This window comes from Cololabis saira, chromosome 21 (genome assembly GCF_033807715.1).
Source record: "Cololabis saira isolate AMF1-May2022 chromosome 21, fColSai1.1, whole genome shotgun sequence".
Lineage (NCBI taxonomy): Eukaryota > Metazoa > Chordata > Actinopteri > Beloniformes > Belonidae > Cololabis > Cololabis saira.
In genome coordinates this window covers 1,931,291-1,952,949 of record NC_084607.1, presented here as the reverse complement: position 1 = coordinate 1,952,949, position 21,659 = coordinate 1,931,291, and the positions used below count along the sequence as shown (strand labels likewise).

General features: G+C 37.5%; 1 protein-coding gene across 1 annotated transcript in view; it reads right to left on the bottom strand.

Moving 5' to 3' along the window:
• The window catches only part of LOC133422531 (zinc finger protein 501-like), a 39,366-nt gene extending 23,100 nt beyond the window's left edge, over positions 1 to 16,266 (bottom strand). The window contains exon 1 of the mRNA XM_061712555.1: positions 16,213 to 16,266. Within this exon, the coding sequence (XP_061568539.1) occupies positions 16,213 to 16,266 (54 nt within the window). The remainder of the gene's footprint in view (positions 1 to 16,212) is intronic.
• Between the last annotated feature and the right edge of the window lie 5,393 nt (positions 16,267 to 21,659).

Sequence of the window (21,659 nt, the reverse complement as noted above, 5' to 3'; positions counted from 1 at the left end):
CAGTTTTATTGCCGTTGAGTTTTAGGAAGTTATTGCTCATCCAGGTATTGATGTCGTGTAGGCAGGTGGTGAGGGAAGCGGGAGGAATAGCAGCGGTGGGGTTTGAGGAGATATATATCTGAGTGTCATCGGCGTAAGTGTGAGAATGTACATAATCACTCGCTTGCTCGTTGTTGCAAAGATCACGCCAGAATAAAGACTGATTTATGGTTCCGCGTTACACCAACGCAGAGCCTACGGCGTAGGTTACACAGTGACGCGCGCCGTACGCCGTAACCTACGCCGTAGGCTCTGCATCGATTTAACGCGGAACCATAAATCAGCTCCTGAGCCGGCAGCCGGCTGTACTCATCTCAAAATTTTCGGAGCAAATTTCTTAACAGGCGTAACTACAACTGTTAGATTTCATCTATTAAACCAACATTTATTTTCCTAAATGATTTATTTCAGCCAGCGGTAATTCTCCACAGAGCTGCAAGTTTCTCCCTGGTACGACGGCAAAGGTCGACCCGGCCGTGAGCTGCTGCTGCTCCGAGCCGGCGGCTCTTATCATCTCCGAAAACATCAGATCAAATTTCTTAACAGGCATTATTTGGATGAACTGAGCCCAGGTTGGGGATCTTAACGGTTACTTTTACGCCTGAACATTTTTTTAAACTTAATAAAGTGGCATATTAACTATGGAGGATTTTTTGTGCCAAAATTAAATAAATAAATACATCATTATTTAATTAAATTGGGAATGAAATATATCATTAATTAATTAAATGTGTCATTAATTAATTAAAATTTGAATGAAATATGTCATTAATTAATTAAAATACAATTCATTTTAAGTAAATATATATATTTATTGTTTCAGCATTTAATTAATTAATGACACATTTAATTAATGATTTCGTGTTGCGTGTGAATCATGAAATGTAAAACTGCATTTAATTAATTAATGACACATTTAATTAATGATTTCGTGTTGCTGAATCATGAAATGTAAATGTAAAACTGTCAGTTTCACTCGTCAAACTCAGTGGGCGGATTCCAAACACCTGATTGGTTCCCCTGCACATCAAGTCAAGGCAAATCAAATCCACATAATGGATTGTTGCAGGGCTTCGGGACACATTCCGATAAACTAGGGCCGCGTTCAGACTGCAGGCAAATCTGATTCATATCTGATTCCTGCTCATATCCGATTTTCAGGGCTGACTGTCCACACTGTTTTTAGCAAGTGTCCAAATCGCATCTGGCTCTGTTCAGACTGGGCCACATCATTGACTGATCTGACGGGTTGCCGTAGCAACGACGTCGGAGCGGAGTCGTCACCCAGCGCGTGTATTGTGTGAAGTCATGTATTTCTTTTATATATATAAAAAAATCCCAAAATATCTGTACCGTTCCTGATTTGGTCGGCACTGCGCATCATTTTTAGACATAACAATGAACGCATACCGCAAGTTGTGTCTCGGCGGAGGGACCCGACGTCCCAGCAAAATGAGAAACAGAGAAAAAGAACAAAACCACCAGCAAACTAACAAACCAACCAACAAAGCTCAGAGTTAACAAAACGAACCAGAAATATTACAACTATAATAATATATAATAACTATATAATATATACTATACTATATATATATATAATAACTATAATACAACTCTATTAAAATAGAAAATAGAAAACATGTTATTATTGCAGGTTTAACATAGGCTTTTGAGCATATGGGTATTATATTTCCATCATTAGGGAGAACCCCCTATTTCTAATGACAGAATCATCATCACTGTCTTAGGCAGTGATAATTCTGTCAGTCTGTCTAATGTTCTGTCTAATGACAGAATTATCACTGTTTCAGCAGGTCTCTTAGGTTTATAATTCAGATTAATTTTCGTTTACATATAACATTGTTTGTAGTCATTTTAGTGCAATTTAAAGCTTATTTCTACAAATAAAATCAGCACTGTAGGCAGCGATCTTGGACCAGCGGCCACTCTGATTGGTCCAGCACGCTCACGTGACAATGTCGAAGCACTTTGTGTCAACTCCGCCGCTGGAAATAGTTCCACTTTTAAAACGTCGTTTGTGAAGCCAGTTTCCCGAGATCGGACTTCGACGACTAGATAAATGCTTGGCATCAATAGCTGTATATGTTGAAGTGAATGGCATGAGATAATAAGTCGTGCGCACGAGATACAGTAAGTCGCACGCGCGAGATAACAATAATAATTTCCATGTCACCTCCAGGGCTCCGTACAGACCAAAGCAGTGGATTCCACTAGATTTGCGTTAGCTCCGCCCACTGAGTTTGACGAGTGAAACTGACAGTTTTACATTTACATTTCATGATTCAGCAACACGAAATCATTAATTAAATGTGTCATTAATTAATTAAATGCAGTTTTACATTTCATGATTCACACGCAACACGAAATCATTAATTAAATGTGTCATTAATTAATTAAATGCTGAAACAATAAATATATATTTTTACTTAAAATGAATTGTATTTTAATTAATTAATGACATATTTCATTCTAATTTTAATTAATGACACATTTAATTAATTAATGATATATTTAATTCCCAATTTAATTAATTAATGATGTATTTATTTATTTAATTTTGGCACAAAAAATCCTCCATAATTAACAGCGCTACAGCTGAAATTAAAACAGCTTTTGGCTCTGTTTCCTGATTTTAGGGGTGGTGCTGAAAGTAGGAGTAGGGGGAGTATTGGGACAGGCCCCTGGGAAGATTTTAAGTGCCCTAAAATCTTTCCCTTCTTTTTTAGGGGTAGTGGTAGAAAGTAGGGGGTGTCCAAAGAGAATGCTTTAAGAAGTGTGCTTTTTTTTTGGTAAATTTAAGTGATTAACAATGTCCAAGTGAAAAAGTTTGGGTTTTTGCCAAAAAAGAAAAAATATTTTCAAGGACTAATTAGTGCCTCTTAACGGAGCCTGCAAAAATGCTGCCACTCACTCCGCCATCTTAGATCCTCTTCATTGTCAGTAGTTTGAACTGAGCAGCAGAAAACACAAACACGTGACCTTCCCAAGAGACTTTTAAACTTGTTTATGTCTGAATATATAATATAGATGTAGACTGTAGGCAGGGCATTAGTGAATGGGATTCAAATTCAAAAGTATTTTTATTCATGTAATGAGAGAACCTCTGAATAAACGTTTCCATTTGGAGATTAATAACTTTATTCTTATGTTAATGTATTGAATGCAACACAATACTTTTAACGGTCAAGGAATGAACAATAATAATAACTTAGGCTCATCAGTAGTAGTGACAATGAACATATAATTTTAAATGAACATGAAACACCTTAAATTGGCTTCAAATCAGATAAAACCAAATAAACTTCACCTCAATAAATGAAAGTTCAAAATGTACAAATTATCCATGCTGGGTTCACTGAGTTACTCCACAAGCCCTGAACAAAGGATGCAACACTTAAGACAGCCCAGTTTTCAGGCCGTGTCCTTGTGGTGCTGCAGTGGTTCCCCAACTTTTTTGCCAGGTCTTTTGTACATAACAGAATTTTCGAGCACCCACGCACGCACGCACGCACGCACGCACGCACGCACGCACGCACGCACGCACGCACGCACGCACGCACGCACGCACGCACGCACGCACGCACAATTGCAATTGCAAATCTGCAATTTATTTCATATATTGAACATATGTGCTAAAAAATTGTCCATCTCTTTAAAACTAGATTTTCAACCTGACCAGCTCACAGAGATTGAAACAACAACAATACAAACAACGGCCAAAATCTGAACATTTTCTCTACAAAAATTACACCATTAAGCTCCACATCTTTTCAGTGGAAGTTCTATAAACAATTTCTATAAACGATATTGTTCTGAGGGTGGGTAGCTTTACCCCTTCACACTTTTTTTTTTTGACATATGGAAATGTTTTATCTGAATTTTTCTGGCTGTCAAGAGCCATTGATAACAGAACAAGCTTAACATAGCCCTCAGACATAAAACTCTTCATTGTTTCACTGCGAACATGACGGACAGCACTTGACTTGAACTGAAAAAGGATTTGTCAGGTCAACCAACAACAGGATCTAAGTCTTTTTCTCTTTCCTTACAGAAACATAAAGCCAAACAGAGAAAAAATAGGAGGGATAAAGTCCTCACCACTTCACCAGGCCTGAAGGTCCGAAAGAGGATTCATACTGAAGAGAAGCCGTACACCTGTGATCAGTGTGGGCGAGCTTTTACCACGTCAAGTATTTTAAGGCATCATCAGCGTATCCACACTGGAGAAAAGCCGTACAAATGTGATCAGTGTGGGGCAGCTTTTACCCAACAAGGTGATCTAAGGAGTCATCAGCGTATCCACACTGGAGATAAGCCTTACAGATGTGATCAGTGTGGGGCAGCTTTTACCTTGTCAGGTGATCTAAGGCGTCATCAGCGTATTCACACTGGGGATAAGCCTTACAGATGTGATCAGTGTGGGGCAGCTTTTACCCAACAAGGCAATCTAAGGAGTCATCAGCGTATTCACACTGGGGATAAGCCTTACAGATGTGATCAGTGTGGGGCAGCTTTTACCCAACAAGGTCATCTAAGGAATCATCAGCGTATTCACACTGGATAAAAAATTGTCTGTGATCAGTGTGGGGCAGCTTTTACTTGGAGAGCTCAGTTAAAGGTACCAATTTAGACATGTTATGTTGTTCTGAAAAAAAAAACCTGGAGTTTTGTTTTCAGTTTCAACTGAAAAATTAAAATTTGATTTTTCACCAGTTTATGTTCCATTGATCCATTGTTCCATCATTTAAATAAAAAAAGTTCTTTGTTGGATTTCAGTTTCCTTCTCACTGCAAACTCACAAGACATTAGTGTCAGAATATTAGAAAAGAGTCACACAGTAGTGTGTTTTTCATGTGGTTTTTACGACCATATTTACTATTCATGCTGGATTTAAATTACCTCTGGACCTGCAATAATTCTAAAATGACACCATGACATCTATATTTCGTTCAGCTGATTAGATAACTACTAGATAAGTGAAGTCTGTGTTGTACTGCCCTCATTCTGTTGAACAATTCCCTTTATTTAACACTTCATTTTAATATTGAGTCAAAAGCAACTGAGCAGACACTTAAGCATTAGATTTCAGTGACTACCATGTCACATTCTGAAAAGGGACCAAATTAAGAAAAAAGCGTTATTGGCAAACAGTATGTTTTAAGTTGCTATGCTAACGGTAAACTTGATGGTAAATGTAATCAGAGCTTCTGATGAAGCCCTATACGTTTTGCGCCGCTTTGACTTTGAAGAAAGATTTAAAAGCTGGGGGTTTTTTGTGTTTTTTTTACTACATGATGCGGCCACATGTGTCCCCTCGTTATTCTGCTGATCTGGATTTCTTCAAAGACCCCGTGTGAAGTTTGATGTTGGTTTAGTTTCTGTATGATTATCACCTAAAAATATCAGATCACTACACTATATGGGGTGCATATAGACAAATGTGGTGTTGCTGCATCATGCATTGACTTTTTATTTCAGTATGAAACTGAGTAAAGCGTAACTGTTCAGGTGACAGGTGAACAGGTCGGGGGCAGGTGAACAGATCGGGGACAGGGGGACAGGTCGGGGAAAGGTGAACAGGTCAGGTGAACAGGTCGGGGACAGGTGAACAGGTCGGGGACAGGTGGACAGGTGAACAGGTCGGGGACAGGTGAACAGGTCGGGGACAGGTAAACAGGTCGGGGACAGATGAACAGGTCGGGGACAGGTGAACAGGTCGGGGACAGGTGAACAGGTCGGAGACAGGTGAACAGGTCGGATACAGGTGAACAGGTCGGGGACAGGTGAACAGGTCGGAGACAGGTGAACAGGTCGGGGACAGGTGAACAGGTCGGGGACAGGTGAACAGGTCGGGGACAGAGGGACAGGTCAGAGATGGGTGAACAGGTCGGGGACAGGTGAACAGGTCAGAGACAGGTGAACAGGTCGGGGACAGGTGGATAGGTCCCTGCTGGGAGTGGAGTGCTTAAGTAGAAGTCCTGGGCTGATTGCAGATGCGTGGTGAGTGAGTGAGGCAGGTTCCCTCTTTGTTAAAGACTTGGCAGTAACCCTGATGGGTTTGGTGGCGTTAAGGGGAAGAAGTGTGTCTGGAAATGAATGCCCAAACAAAGCCTCCCTTGACTCCCTCAAAAGTATGGTGATCATCTCCCTATAACGATAGTCATCTAAAAATGAGAAATTCAAAACTGCATCAATCCAATCCACTTTATTTATATAGCACATTTTAAAAACAACAAGGTTACCAAAGTGCTGCTCAATGAGTAAAGGAAGACATAATAAAATAGTAAGAACTAAAAACAGAGTAAAATAGACAAGCGCACATAAAAGAACGAAATAAAAACACACCAGATGGACAACCAGTGATTCATAAACATAAAAGACAGGACAGAGACCGCACAACTCTCATGCTGGATTAAAAGCCATAGAATAAAAATAAGTTTTAAAACGAGATTTTAAATTTTCGAGTGTGGGGGCCATTTTGATGTGGGGAGGTAGCTCGTTCCAAAGTTTAGGGCCTATTGCTGAAAAAGCACGGTCGCCCCTGGTTTTTTGCCTAGTTTTGGGAACGACAAGGCGCGACTGAGTAGAGGACCTCAAAGATCTCAAGGGTGTCAGGATTGGTTAGATGAGGACCCAAATGCAGGAGAGAGAGTGGGAGGTCGGAGGCAGGAGTCCTCAAAAAAGCAGGATTTGTTAAAAAAAAAAAAAAAAAAAAAGCGCTGCTGGCAGGATCAAGAAACTGAACAAAAACAGGAATCCAAAAAAACAGAGACATAGAGGGAACAAACAGTACGGACCGACAGGGAGAAGGGGAATGACAAGACCAGATATACACAGGGGATAACCAGACACAGGTGCAGACAATCAGGGCAGATGGGAAACAGGAGGGACAGAACTGAAACTCAAAAAACTGGGGGGAAGTGTCCCGACAGAGGGAGTGTAAACATGTAGGAGGTCTGAGATGTATTTTGGTGCCAACCCATTTAGTGACTTAAAAACAATCAATAGTATTTTAAAATTAATTCTAAAAGAGACGGAGCCAGTGAAGGGAGACCAGAACGGGGGTGATGTGATCATGCTTGCGGGTTCCTGTTAAAAGACGAGCAGCCGCGTTTTTGACTAACTGTAAGCGTGCATCAAAAACATTGAAGGAAGACAGATAAGGAAGGCTGCCTGTGACTTTGCAGACTTTTGCCATGTATTTGGGAACCGTGCTTCCACTGCTGTGAAAATCATTTTGAAAGATTTTGTGTTGTGTTTTGTTGCAGAGAAAATAAACAACAGTCAGGTGTCACCATGGCACCTTTCTGCTCCAACAGAGCTGTTTAACTGACCTCACTATCAAATTGCAGCAACAGCTTCCAGCTCCACGGTTCCTAAACATATTTGGGGCGTCCTCCAGTTTACGGCTGCTTCTGTTTCCTTTGGCCTGATTCATAGCAACTAGTAAAACGTTTCAGAAAATGCAGTATGTAGAATTAGAAATCCTATTTCCAAAAAGACTACCCATGAATTAGAAGGGATACAAAAAACATTTGAACATTTTTATCAGTCTCTTAGCCCACACCATTTGATTCCAGTAAGGTCAAATCATTTTGGAACCATTTGGACTTTGAACTGAAATTACATAAAGACAAATGAATAAAAGAAATATCGACTGCAGAAATAGATAAGGCTGAAATGCTGCGAAAATCTCCAGGGACTGACGGGTTCCATTGAGAATGGTATAAATCAATGATGGAACTACTACCTATGCTGCATAAGAGCTTCAACTGTACATTTAGGGAGGGAATCCTGCAGCAAGTCCAGACTAATGGACGTGCTGCAGATGTATGGTGCCATGTCAGGCTACACCCATAACACTGACACAACGCAAGCTTTAATGTTTAATGTTACCCCAATACCAGACCTTAAAAATAAATACACATTTTACTAGGACTCAACAATGATTAAATACTTCTGCTGACACTAACTAATGACATATCCTAACTATACACTAATAATTATAAACGTATTACTGGAAAGATAAAAGAGGATCTGGATAGATGGGCTTCCCTGCCCCTGATTTTGCCCTGATTACTGTACTTATTTCAGACTTTATCTATTCCAATCCCTGATAACAAGTTTTGCTATTGGGATAAGTCAATATCCCTATTAAAATAGAGTGGCAAGCGCCACCCTTCACAACGATGGCCGTCGGGGGTACTGCAGCCAACAGCGAAGCCGGCACGGGAGAACGGGGAGAAAGCGCATGCAGCTTCATGTGACGTCACATCCGCAGCCCAGCGCGGGGAATTTGGGCCCGGATTGCAGCACATTTTGCAGAACACAGCCTGTTCAAGGCAACGGAGAGATACACTAGAGTGCTCATTCTTTTGGGTTTGGAACGCTTCATCTGACATTATTACTAGAAAACTTAAAACGTATACGAATTTTTTCATAAATCCTGCCTCAAGCTCCTTTAAAGTTCAAAAAGAAACTCAAATACTATTATGGCCAGCCTACGATCCAAACGTTGAGCCAGCTGTGAATGACAGCAGCTTCACCCAGTGGGTGAGTAAAGGAATTACAGTGTTCTGTCTGATGGTTGATAACCAGGAATTTATAGACTTTAAAACTATGTGGGAAAGATATGAAGCTTGACCGAAACTATTTCTATAGGAATTTGCCACTCAGATATTCATCAGGGCCTATAGATCGAAATTATCTTGAAAAATGATTGTTGAACTATACGGGTATATAGTCGACCTACGGGGCCACGCCGCAAACTATATAAATATATAAATGGGAAACTGAACTGGTAATTGTAATCTCTTCTGAGAATTGGTCTAATATTATCCACCCACAAATCACCGCTACAGCCTTGCAACAGTGGAGGGAAAGATTGTGTTGGGTTTTTTATGACACCAAAACAAAAGTCCAAATGCTATTGAGCTTCTCCAGATCAAAACTTGCTGGACAGTCCATATTTGTCCTCCACAGTCAGAGCCGGCCCAAGGCATAAGCCAACTACGCAGCTGCTTAGGGCCCCGTGACCACTAGGGGGTCCCCAAGAGTTAAAAAAAAACAATTATTTTTTTTAATTATTTTTTTTCACTTAGTACTATATGTCTTTATATATTAAGTGTGATTCAACCCCAGGCCGCTGTTGTAGCTGAATTTGGTCCCATTTCAGATTAAAAACCATAGATGGGTAAAAACATGCCAGGCAATGCATTTAAATGCAGTAACTTATATGTCCACAAGAGGGCAAATACGTAATTTTAATACAGTAATTAATATGTCCACTAGAGCAAGGGTTCTTAACCTTTCTGACCTTGGGGCCCAATTCGTTCAGTACAGAGTGGCCCGGGGCCCATTAAATATTGACACTGTATAGCAGGGGTATTCAACTAAAACTTAAGAAGTCCATTTAGAGAAAATGTACTCAAGCGAAGGTCCAGAACATCATAATATATATATATATATATATATATATATATATATATATATATATACATATATATACATATATATATATATATATATATATATATATATATATACATATATATACATATATATATATATATATATATATATATATATATATATATATATATACATATATATATATATATATATATTCAAGTAGCCTCATAGTTGTATCCACATCTGCATCTGACTGTTATATTAAAAAAGTACATATTTGCCACTTAACATGTGTAACTTGATTTAAACATATTTTTTCTCTTAAAAATAAAATAGATTTTATTTGATTTTTCAAATGCTATCTTATTTTATTTCTAAACCAGCAGTTTGAATTTCCCCTTTACTTTGTTAATTGTCTCAACACATTTTTATAATAAATTAATATAAACACATCTTAACAATTGAACAGTTTTGCAGTTTCTCTTTCTTCCCCTCTTATAATCGTATGCCCCCACTTTCTGTCGTTCAGTGAGAGAACTGAGCTCTAATTTATCCTGCCAGGACTTTAAATCTGGGCTGGATGGTGTCAGGTTCTCATATGAATGTAAAGGTGCTCATTGATGACCCTGGAAAGATTATGTTCATTGTTGAGCCTGGAACGATATTCAGTTTAAATTCTGTTCATTGTGGAGAAAGCTGCTTCACAGCTGTATCTGGACCCAAACATGTTTTAAGATGGTCAATTTATTTTCTGTGACTTCAGTTCAGACTTGAGTGGATATGTTTGATGAAAAACTTTGTGTTTTGTTTCAGTGGCGTTTCACTTTCGCACTTTGAACGCCACAGTCTCTGAACGTATGAGACACTGGTTTTGTCCCAGTGTGAAGACTGAATCAGGATGAAACACACACACAGCGCGCCGTGTGGAAAGGCGCCGTCTACACCACAGAGCGCCGCCTTACAACACACACACACAAGCATACAAGTGTGCATATTTAAAAATAGAGCGGGGACAAAACTTAATTTGATTTTACTTTAAGTTATTTACATTAATAAGTTGTCAGGACTGCGCGTGTCGGGTTTCATCCGAGCCTGATCAGCTGCGATGGCCAGAGCCCGCAGCTGCAGGCGAGTCACTTTCCGATGCTTTTTCGAAAGCCCGAACAGTCCAGTCCAGCAGACACGACAGCCCACGCATCTATCTACAATCCTTCAGCAGTAACGACGGAGCCCACCGGCCGAGCAGCACCGACCTCCCCGGCCACAGGGACGCGTCGGGGTGAATGATCACGCCGCGCTCACTCGCTCTGGGCGCAGACCCAAGTAATCGATCCCTGATCCTGGCGGATCTAAACCTACTCTGTGCAAAATGAAGGATTTTCTCTGTAAATACACACTATTTCTCTTACTATTACACATACAGCTAGCTGAGTGTCTTCTTCTCCTCATTTGGTCGGGAGTTGCTATGCAGTCCGGCGGCCCACGCGTACAAAACAGAATTCTTTTTGCGGCCCACTAGGTGGCGCTCACACTTGGGCCGCGGCCCTATGGTTGATGCAGTAACTTCTATGTCCAATAGAGGGCATAAGATGCATTTAAATGTAGTAACTTTTATGTCCACTAGAGGGAAAAATAAGTCATTCTAATGCAGTAATTAATATGTCCACTAGAGGGCAAATAAATGCATTTAGATGCAGTAAATAATATGTCCACTAGAGGGCGAATAAATGCATTAAAATGCAGTGATGTATATGTCAACTAGAGGGCTAATGAATGCATTTAAATCGCAGCAATTTCTGTCCACTAGAGGGCAAATAAATGCATTTAAATGCAGTGACTTATATGTCCACTAGAGGGCAAATATGTAATTTTAATACAGTAATTAATATGTCCACTTGAGGACAAATACATGCATTAAAATGCAGTAATTTATATGTCCACTAGAAGGCAAATAAATGCATTTAAATGCAGTAATTATAATGTCCACTAGAGGGCAAAAAATGCATTTAAATGTAGTAAGTTTTACGTCCACTAGAGGGCAGATTAGTCATTCTAATGCAGTCATTAATTTGTCCACTAGAGGGCAAATAAATGCATTTAAATGCAGTAATTAATATGTCCAATAGAGGGCAAATAAATAAATTTAAAAGCAGTAATTAAAATGTCCACTAGAGGGCAAATAAATGCATTAAATTCAGTAATGTAAATGTCCACTAACGGGCTAATAAATGCATTTAAATGAAGCAATTAATATTTCCACTAGAGGGCAAATAAATGCATTAAAATGCAGTAATTAATGTGTCCACTAGAGGGCAAATAAATGCATTTAAATGCAGTATGTCCACTAGAGGGCAAATAAATGCATTAAAATGCAGTAATGTATATTCCACTAGAGGGCTAATAAATGCATTTAAATGCAGTAATGTATATTCCACTAGAGGGCAAAAAAATAAATTTAAATGCAGTAATTAATATTTCCACTAGAGGGCAAATAAATGCACTTCATACAGTAACTTACATGTCCACAAGAGGGCAAATAGGCTAAGTAATTTTAATACAGTAATTAATATGTCCACTACAGGGCAAATAGATGCATTAAAAATGCAATAATTAATATGTCCACTAAAGGGCAAATTAATGCATTTAAAGGTATTCTATGCAACTTCTGAGAGCTAGCAAGATTTGAAAGTGGCGCCTCCTCTTAGCCCCGCCCCCCCCGCCCCCACCCACGCCACGAGCGCTCCGTCCAAAGCCACGCCCCCACAAACACGAACACGCATTTGCAGGATGTGAGGTTAATCAACTCTTTTGAATTAAGATTGTCATTATGAAAAATAAAAAACTATCAGAATAGGAACAGAAGTCACCAGACAGGCCATTCCCTGATGGTATTTAGGTATTTATGGCTTTGTTAACAGCTGAGCAGTGTCTTTAGACACATCTGTGCAAAGCCTCACAGAGTTCTTGTTTGTCCAGAAGGAGCTCATTTATTGACCCTTCATGTTGTTTCAAGACTTTAAGCTGACTTAAAGGTTAGCTAGGTTTAGTTGGACCATCTGATAACACGAGACCCCCATGAAGGTTGGCCTGGTGACTTCTGGTTTGTAAATAACCCAGTGTCTTTAAAAACCATCTGTTCAAACCTCCAACAGAGGGTCCTGTTTTAGTTGACCCCTTGACCCTTTGTGTTTTAAGGATGTCTGTTTGTTTCTTCATACCAAGCCTCTTCAACTGAAAAGTCATGTGTGTGACCATCTGTTTTTGTCAATTGTCCATCTATACATTCACTGTTCCAAATATGGTCATTCCTGTCATCCTTTGCTGAATAAAAGCGCCAGCTCTGCAGAGAGCCAGTTGAGAGAAGTTCTGACGAGCTAAGAGGAGGGCCGTGTTGCCTAAAGCTTCTCAGGATTTCTCTCCAAACTTCTGCAGAAGGCCATTGAAAATCATTTCTGACAGTTTCCGGTGTCTTTTTCTAAAGTTATTAATATTGTGATGACTTTTTAACCTAACAAGGATTCAATATGTACATTAATATGGCATAAAATTTGCAAAGAAAACAAATCCTTATCAGAAGGTGCTTTTTGTGTCAGTTGGGCACCACTTTAGCATTCCTGACACTAGTTTAGTCTTTCAGACACACTTTCTACTGCCGTTAAACTTTTACCATTAAAGTCCGAAGCTCCGGATGTTTACAAGGTCTCTCGGCGAGATGCCTTCAAAATAAAAGCACTAAATATCGGTCTCCTTAATAAATAAAATAAAAGCCTGGCTTTAAATAACGTTAATGAGAGATACAAACATAAAAACACATTTATAGAAATACTCATATTAAAGGTAATTTACAATTTCCATTATTTTATTTTATTTTTTCGAAAATTATGTTTTATTATTATTCATTATTATTATTTCTATAGAGAAAATATCACAGTATTTAATGCCGATCTTGTCATTTTATCTAGTTTTTATCAACTACACCTTTAGATTGGGCCGTGAAAATATTGTCAGACATTAAACCAGTCCGCGGTGCAGAAAAGGTTGGGGACCACTGCACTAGAGGGCAAATGAATGCATTCCAATGCAGTAACTTATATGTCCACTAGAGGGCAAATAAGTCATTTTAATGCAGTCATTTATGTTTCCACTAGAGGGCAAATAAATGCATTTAAATGCAGTAATTATTATGTCGACTAGAGAGCAAATAAATGCATTTAAATGCAGTAATTTATATGTCCACTAGAGGGAAAATAAGTAATTTTTATACAGTATTTAATATGTCCGCTACAGGGCAAATACATGCATTAAAATACAGTAATTGATATGTCCAGTAGAGGGCAAATAAATGCATTTAAAAACAGTAACTTATATTTCCACTAGAGAGAAAATTAGTAATCTTTATACAGTAATCAATATGTCCACTACAGGGAAAATACATGCATTAAAAATGCAGTAATTAATATGTCCACTAGAGGGCAAATAAATGCATTTAAATGCAGTACTTAATATGTCCACTAGAGGGCAAATGAATGCATTCCAATGCAGTAACTTATATGTCCACTAGAGGGCAAATAAGTCATTTTAATGCAGTAATTTATGTTTCCACTAGAGGGCAAATAAATACATTTAATTACAGTAACTTATATGTCCACTAGAGGGAAAATAAATGCATTTAAATGCAGTAATGTATATGTCCACTAGTGGGCAAATAAATGCATTTAAATACAGTAACTTATATGTCCACTAAAGGGAAAATAGGTCATTTTAATACAGTAATTAATATGTCCACTACAGGGCAAATACATGCATTAAAATGCAGTAATTAATATGTCCACTACAGGGCAAATAAGTCATTCTAATGCAGTAATTAATATGTCCACTAAAGGGCAACCAGATGCATTTAAATGCAGAAGTTATTATGTCGACTAGAGAGCAAATAAATGCATTTAAATGCAGTGGTTTATGTCCACTAGAGAGCAAATCAATGCATTTAAATGCAGTAATTTATATGTCCCGCTAGAGAGCAAATAAATGCATTTAATTACAGTAACCTATATGTCCACTAGAGGGAAAATAAATGCATTTAAATGTAGTAACTAATATGTCAACTAGAGGGCAAATACGTCATCCTAATGCAGTAATTAATATGTCCACTAAAGGGCAACCAGATGCATTTAAATGCAGTAATTATTATGTCGACTAGAGAGCAAATAAGTCATTTTAATGCAGTAATTTAATTTTCCACTAGAGGGCAAATACATGCATTAAAATGCAGTAATTAATATGTCCACTAGAGGGCAAATAAGTCCTTCTAATGCAGTAACTTATATGACCACTAGAGAGCAAATGAATGCATTTCAATGCAGTAACTTATATGTCCACTAGAGAGCAAATGAAAGCATTTCAAACAGTAATTATTATGGCCATTAGAGGGTAAGTCATTTTAATGCAGTAATTCATGTGTTTACTAGATGGCATATAAATGCATTAATTTATATGTCCACTAGAGGGCAAATAATTCATTTTAATATAGTAATGTATATGTCCACTAGAGGGCAAATAAATGCATTTAAATGCAGTAATGTATATGTCCACTAGAGGGCAAATAAATGCATTTAATTACAGTAACTTATATGTCCACTAGAGAGCAAATGAATGCATTTAAATGCAGTAATTATTATGTCCATTAGAGGGCAAATAAGTCATCCTAATGCATTAATTAATATGTCCACTAGAGGGCAACCAGATGCATTTAAATGCAGTAATTATTATGTCCACTAGAGAGCAAATAAATGCATTTAAATGTAGTGGTTTATATGTCCACTAGAGAGCAAATCAATGCATTTAAATGCAGTAATTCATGTCCCGCTAGAGGGCAAATAAATGCATTTAATTACAGTAACTTATATGTCCACTAGAGGGAAAATAAATGCATTTAAATGCAGTAATTTATATGTCCACTAGAGAGCAAATGAATGCATTTAAATGCAGTAATTATTATGTCCATTAGAGGGTAAATAAGTCCTTTTAATGCAGTAATTTATGTGTCCAGTAGAGGGCAAATAAATGCATTTAAATGCAGTAACTAATATGTCCACTATAGGGCAAATAAATGCATTTAAATGCAGTAATTTTTACGTCCACTACAGGGCAAATAAATGCATTTAAATGAAGTAACTAATATATCCACTAGAGGGCAAATAAGTCATCCTAATGCAGTAATTAATATGTCCACTAAAGGGCTATGGAGGATTATTTTGTGCCAAAATTAAATAAATAAATACATCATTAATTAATTAAAATGGGAATGAGATATATCATTAATTAATTAAATGTGTCATTATTTAATTAAAATTAGAATGAAATATGTCATTAATTAATTAAAATACAATTCATTTTAAGTAAAAATATATATTTATTATTTCAGCATTTAATTAATTAATGACACATTTAATTAATGATTTCGTGTTGCGTGAGAATCATGAAATGTAAAACTGCATTTAATTAATTAATGACACATTTAATTAATGATTTCGTGTTGCTGAATCATGAAATGTAAATGTAAAACTGTCAGTTTCACTCGTCAAACTCAGTGGGCGGGGCTAACGCAAATCTAGTGGAATCCACTGCTTTGGACTTTCTAAATATGACAGCTGAGTTTGGAATGATTTTCGTGAACTTTGTAGAGAGTTGGTGAGCGATATCTTCGACCTTGCAGAATATGTGGAAGCAGGATCTGCTGACCCCGAGCATGTAGCATGTAAAGCAGAGGAACTGCTCGGAGTCGCACTTTCCCATCTTGACTTGATGTGCAGGGGAACCAATGAGGTGTTTGGAATCCGCCCACTGAGTTTGACGAGTGAAACTGACAGTTTTACATTTACATTTCATGATTCAGCAACACGAAATCATTAATTAAATGTGTCATTAATTAATTAAATGCTGAAATAATAAATATATATTTTTACTTAAAATGAATTGTATTTTAATTAATTAATGACATATTTAATTCTAATTTTATTTAATTAATGACACATTTAATTAATTAATGATATATTTCATTCCCATTTTAATTAATTAATGATGTATTTATTTATTTAATTTTGGCACAAAAAATCCTCCATAAAGGGCAACCAGATGCATTTAAATGCAGTAATTATTATGTCGACTAGAGAGCAAATAAGTCATTTCAATGCAGTCATTTATTTTTCCAAAAGAGGGCAAATACATGCATTAAAATGCAGTAATTAATATGTCCACTAGAGGGCAAATAAGTCCTTCTAATGAAGTAACTTATATGTCCACTAGAGAGCAAATGAATGCATTTCAATGCAGTAATTATTATGGCCAATAGAGGGTAAGTCATTTTAATGCAGTAATTTATGTGTCCACTAGATGGCATATAAATGCATTAATTTATATGTCCACTAGGGGGCAAATAATTCATTTTAATACAGTAATTAATATGTCCACTAGAGGGCAAATACATGCGTTAAAATGCAGTATTTAATATGTCCACTAGAGGGCAAATAAATGCTTTTAATTACAGTAACTTATATGTCCACTAGAGAGCAAATGAATGCATTTAAATGCAGTAATTATTATGTCCATTAGAGGGCAAATAAGTCATCCTAATGCAGTAATTAATATGTCCACTAGAGGGCAACCAGGTGCATTTAAATGCAGTAATTATTATGTCGACTAGAGAGCAAATAAATGCATTTAAATGCAGTGATTTATATGTCCACTAGAGAGCAAATCAATGCATTTAAATGCAGTAATTTATATGTCCCAATAGAGGGCAAATAAATGCATTTAATTACAGTAACTTATATGTCCACTAGAGGGAAAATAAATGCATTTAAATGCAGTAATGTATATGTCCACTAGAGGGCAAATAAATGCATTCAAATGCAGTAATTAATATGTCCACTAGAGAGCAAATTAATGCATTTAAATGCAGTAATTATTATGTCCATTATAGGGTAAATAAGTCATTTTAATGCAGTAATGTATGTGTCCACTGGAGGGCAAATAAATGCATTTAAATGCAGTAATTTTTTACGTCCACTAGAGGGCAAATAAATGCATTTAAATGTAGTAACTAATATGTCAACTAGAGGGCAAATAAGTCATCCTAATGCAGTAATTAATATGTCCACTAAAGGGCAACCAGATGCATTTCAATGCAGTAATTATTATGGCCATTAGAGGGTAAGTCATTTTAATGCAGTAATTCATGTGTTTACTAGATGGCATATAAATGCATTAATTTATATGTCCCGCTAGAGGGCAAATAAATGCATTTAATTACAGTAACTTGTATGTCCACTAGAGAGCAAATTAATGCATTTAAATGCAGTAATTATTATGTCCATTAGAGGGTAAATAAGTCATTTAAATGCAGTAATTTATGTGTCCACTAGAGGGCAAATAAATTCATTTAAAGGGAAAGTTCGGTTTTTTACAACCTGGACCTTATTTCTGGCATTTTTTATGGTTGTATACTCACCCAGAGGTGTTTGGTGTCATTTGGAGTCCTTCGGAAGATATTAGGAGTTTTTTGCGAGCCGCTTCTCCATATAACGGTAGTGAATGAGGGCACCGCCGGACACAGACGATGCAGTCATTTTAATGCAGTAATTTATGTTTCCACTAGAGGGCAAATAAATGCATTTAAATGCAGTAATTTATGTGTCCACTAGATGGCATACAAATGCATTCATTTATACGTCCACTAGGGGGCAAATAATTATTTTTAATACAGTAATTAATATGTCCACTAGAGGGCAAATAAATGCATTTAATTACAGTAACTTATATGTCCACTAGAGAGCAAATGAATGCATTTAAATGCAGTAATTATTGTGTCCATTAGAGGGTAAATAAGTCATTTAAATGCAGTAATTTATGTGTACAACTCCCGCTCTTCCACAGGAAGCTGTATAAAATCCCTAGGATTAATACAGAACTTGGCAAAGCAGCCTTCTCCTGCGCTGCTCCCTGGTCCTGGAACCACATTCAGAACTCTCTTAAACTTTCTGGACTCATCTCCTTGGGTGAATTCAAGGTTCTTCTTCAACAGAATCTAACAGAAATGTGCACCTGCTATTTTTAATGTAACGAATTGTAATGTTGTTTGCACTGTGTTGTTGTTGTTGTTGTTAAATTGATTTTATTGTTGTTGCACCAGTTAAGCCTCTTGGCCAGGTCTCCCTCGTAAAAGAGATTCAGTCTCAAGGGATTTTCCTGGTAAAATAAAGATTAATAAAAAATAATAAATTTTGCAATGTTCAGTTTCCACTTTTCTGGAATGTACTTGAAAGTGTTTTTTTAATTTTACTAAACAAAAACACATGTGTTTAAGACATAGAAAGTTTACAAAAAGTCCTGAAAAAGCGTGAATATAGCTAACTTGAATCTAAGTTTGTGCCTTGTGGACAATGCAGTCATATTCCTATTATTCATATTGCACTTTATGTTAACACTGTTATCAAAATAAACACACATTTGTTGTTTAAGCTAATTTATGTGTCAATTTAAGGATTCAGTCATATACCAAAATCCATTTATATTGAAAAATGTTGCTTCTCCTGTCAAATATTGATATTTGATTAATTCTGATTAAATAATTACAAAGCCTTTAATTAATTAGATACATTTTTTTAATAGAGTCCCACCATGACAAAAAACATAAAATACTTATTGCTGCCATATCAACCATCCACACCTCTCAGGGCTTCTGGTTCAGGTCTGCTCTGTGTCCCCAGAACCAGAACTGAACATAGAGAAGCAGCATTCAGCTTCTATTCTCCACAGATCTGGAACAAACTTCCAGAAAACTGCAGGAACGCTGAAATCCTAAATTCCTTTAAATCAATGGTAAAAACGAATTTGTTTACAACTGCCTTTGTAAACTATACTTCATTTATCTTTAAACAATGTTCATTTTGGTCCTAAATTGTAACTCTAGTTTAAAGGGGACCTATTATGAAAAACAAGTTTTATCTTGTTTTAACATATACAAAGTGGTCTCCCCTCACCCTGCCAACTCAGAAAAGATGAAATACCATGAAAATCTGCAGGGTCTGTACACCCCGCCCGGCTGAATCTTCCAGTGTCATGTGACTTCTACGAGCCGTTCAGAATCAGCTCCCGTCGTGAGTCACGACGGGAGCAGATTTCCATAGGTCGGCCTCCGCTGCTGAAACCACGCCCACAACTAACTCCACCGGCTGGAGCGTCCACCATTGTTTAGAAGCCGTGACTGTTTTCACAGGGAGGGACAGTTTTTACATCGACATTTACCCTCATAAAAGGATCAGTTCCCACAGCCCGGACCCGGCAACTGCACACGAGTCAGCGGTAAGTGACGTTATTTTTGTATTTTATTTATATTTGTTTACAAGTATGATCTTTGAATGGGCTAAGTATTTAGCTTAGCTCCGGAGCACCGGAGCCTCTCACCGGACCGGACCGGTGAGTGGCCCCGGTGGCTCCAGTGTTTCCTAACGGAGTGTTAAGTAAAACCGGAGCTCTATTAGTAATACATTTTTCTTCTGTTCATGGTTTCAGATCTTCCAAGCACCTGAAGTTGTTCAACGACACCTTCAGAAGATGCACGGTCTTTCCTTGAGCCAGGAATAGTGCATAAATGTTATTTATATACAACTTATGTTCTTCTTTTTTTAACAATAAAGTTGCCATTTGTGAAAATTCAGTGTTGTGATTTCTTTACAGTTAACATGATTCATTTGTCTTGTAACATAAATGAAATGATGAGGAATCGGAGTAAATAACTGTGGTGTACCTGTTTAGAATTCAATTAAATCTTCCTGTGTGAATTAGTGTGAAGACGAGGTGACCTGTTCCCTCTTCAGGTAACTAAAGGCTGATTTATGGTTCCGCGTTTCACCAACGCAGAGCCTACGGCGTAGGGTACGCGTCAATTTAATGCAGAACCGTCATTCAGGTTTAAGATCCGTTTCCACCATGTAACTGAATGAGAGCGTCCGACTATCGCGTCGAGCTGCGTGACATCGGACGCTCTCTGTCCACACTGAAACCATTAAACGGCCAGTTAGGACAGTCCAATACAAAAAAATAAAGCAATGGAATTGATTTTGTCGCTGACGCTCCCTCGCATGGGACACGCTTTGTGTACGCAGCCGGCTGCTCTGGCCAGAGCGAGGCTTTGTTTCCTCCCCTGCTACACGTCATTAAAGCAGCCAATCAGCACAGAGTTTCATTATCATAGCCCCGCCCCCTCAAAATCCCTCATAGAGAAGGAGGTTAGAAGCGGTAAAACTAGAGACATGGCCCACAGGCTGGATTTCTGTTTTATGTAGAAGAAACAAGCTTTAGATTGTTTTTAAGACATTCAAGGCCTGTTTAAAATATACATTAAAATGCCATAATAGGTCCCCTTTACTGTAAGTCTTTTCTTTATTCTGCCACTATTTTTTCATATTTTTATTCTGTAAAGCACCTTGAACTGCTTTGATGCTAAAATGTGCTGTATAAATAAATGTGCCTTGCCTTAAGTTGATTATTTTGGTTTGGACATTGGAAATCATACATGATGTCACTATTCCTGTCTTCCACTGCTTGATTGAAATGTCCCTGACTATAGTTTACCATAAGACGTTACCTGTTGAACCCCCCGTGGAGAAGACAGATATTCTGGTGTGATTGCTGCAGTGTGATTAGTCTATTCTTTTAAGCGATAGTATAATCATTGAAAGGGTGGAAGGGATGAGGGAAAATATATTTTGACCGTATTAAATGATTCTCTGTCACACCAGTCATGCCCACATACTCATATCTCACGCTACATTAAAATCATGCATACATACTCATATCTGCATACATCATTCACATATCTTCATATCTACATGTTATGTACATGTCAGATGAACACCACATTAGTCTATATGCACCCCATATAGTGTAGTGATCTGATATTTTTAGATGATAATCATACAGAAATGAACCAACATCAAGCTTCACACGAGGTCTTTGAAGAAATCCAGATCTGCAGAATAACAAGAGGACACATGTGGCCGCATCATGCAGTAAAAAAAATCTAATGCTTAAGCGTCTGCTCAGTTGCTTTTGACTCAATATTAAAATGTAGTGTTAAATAAAGGGAATTGTTCAACAGAATGATGGCAGTACAACACAGACTTCAC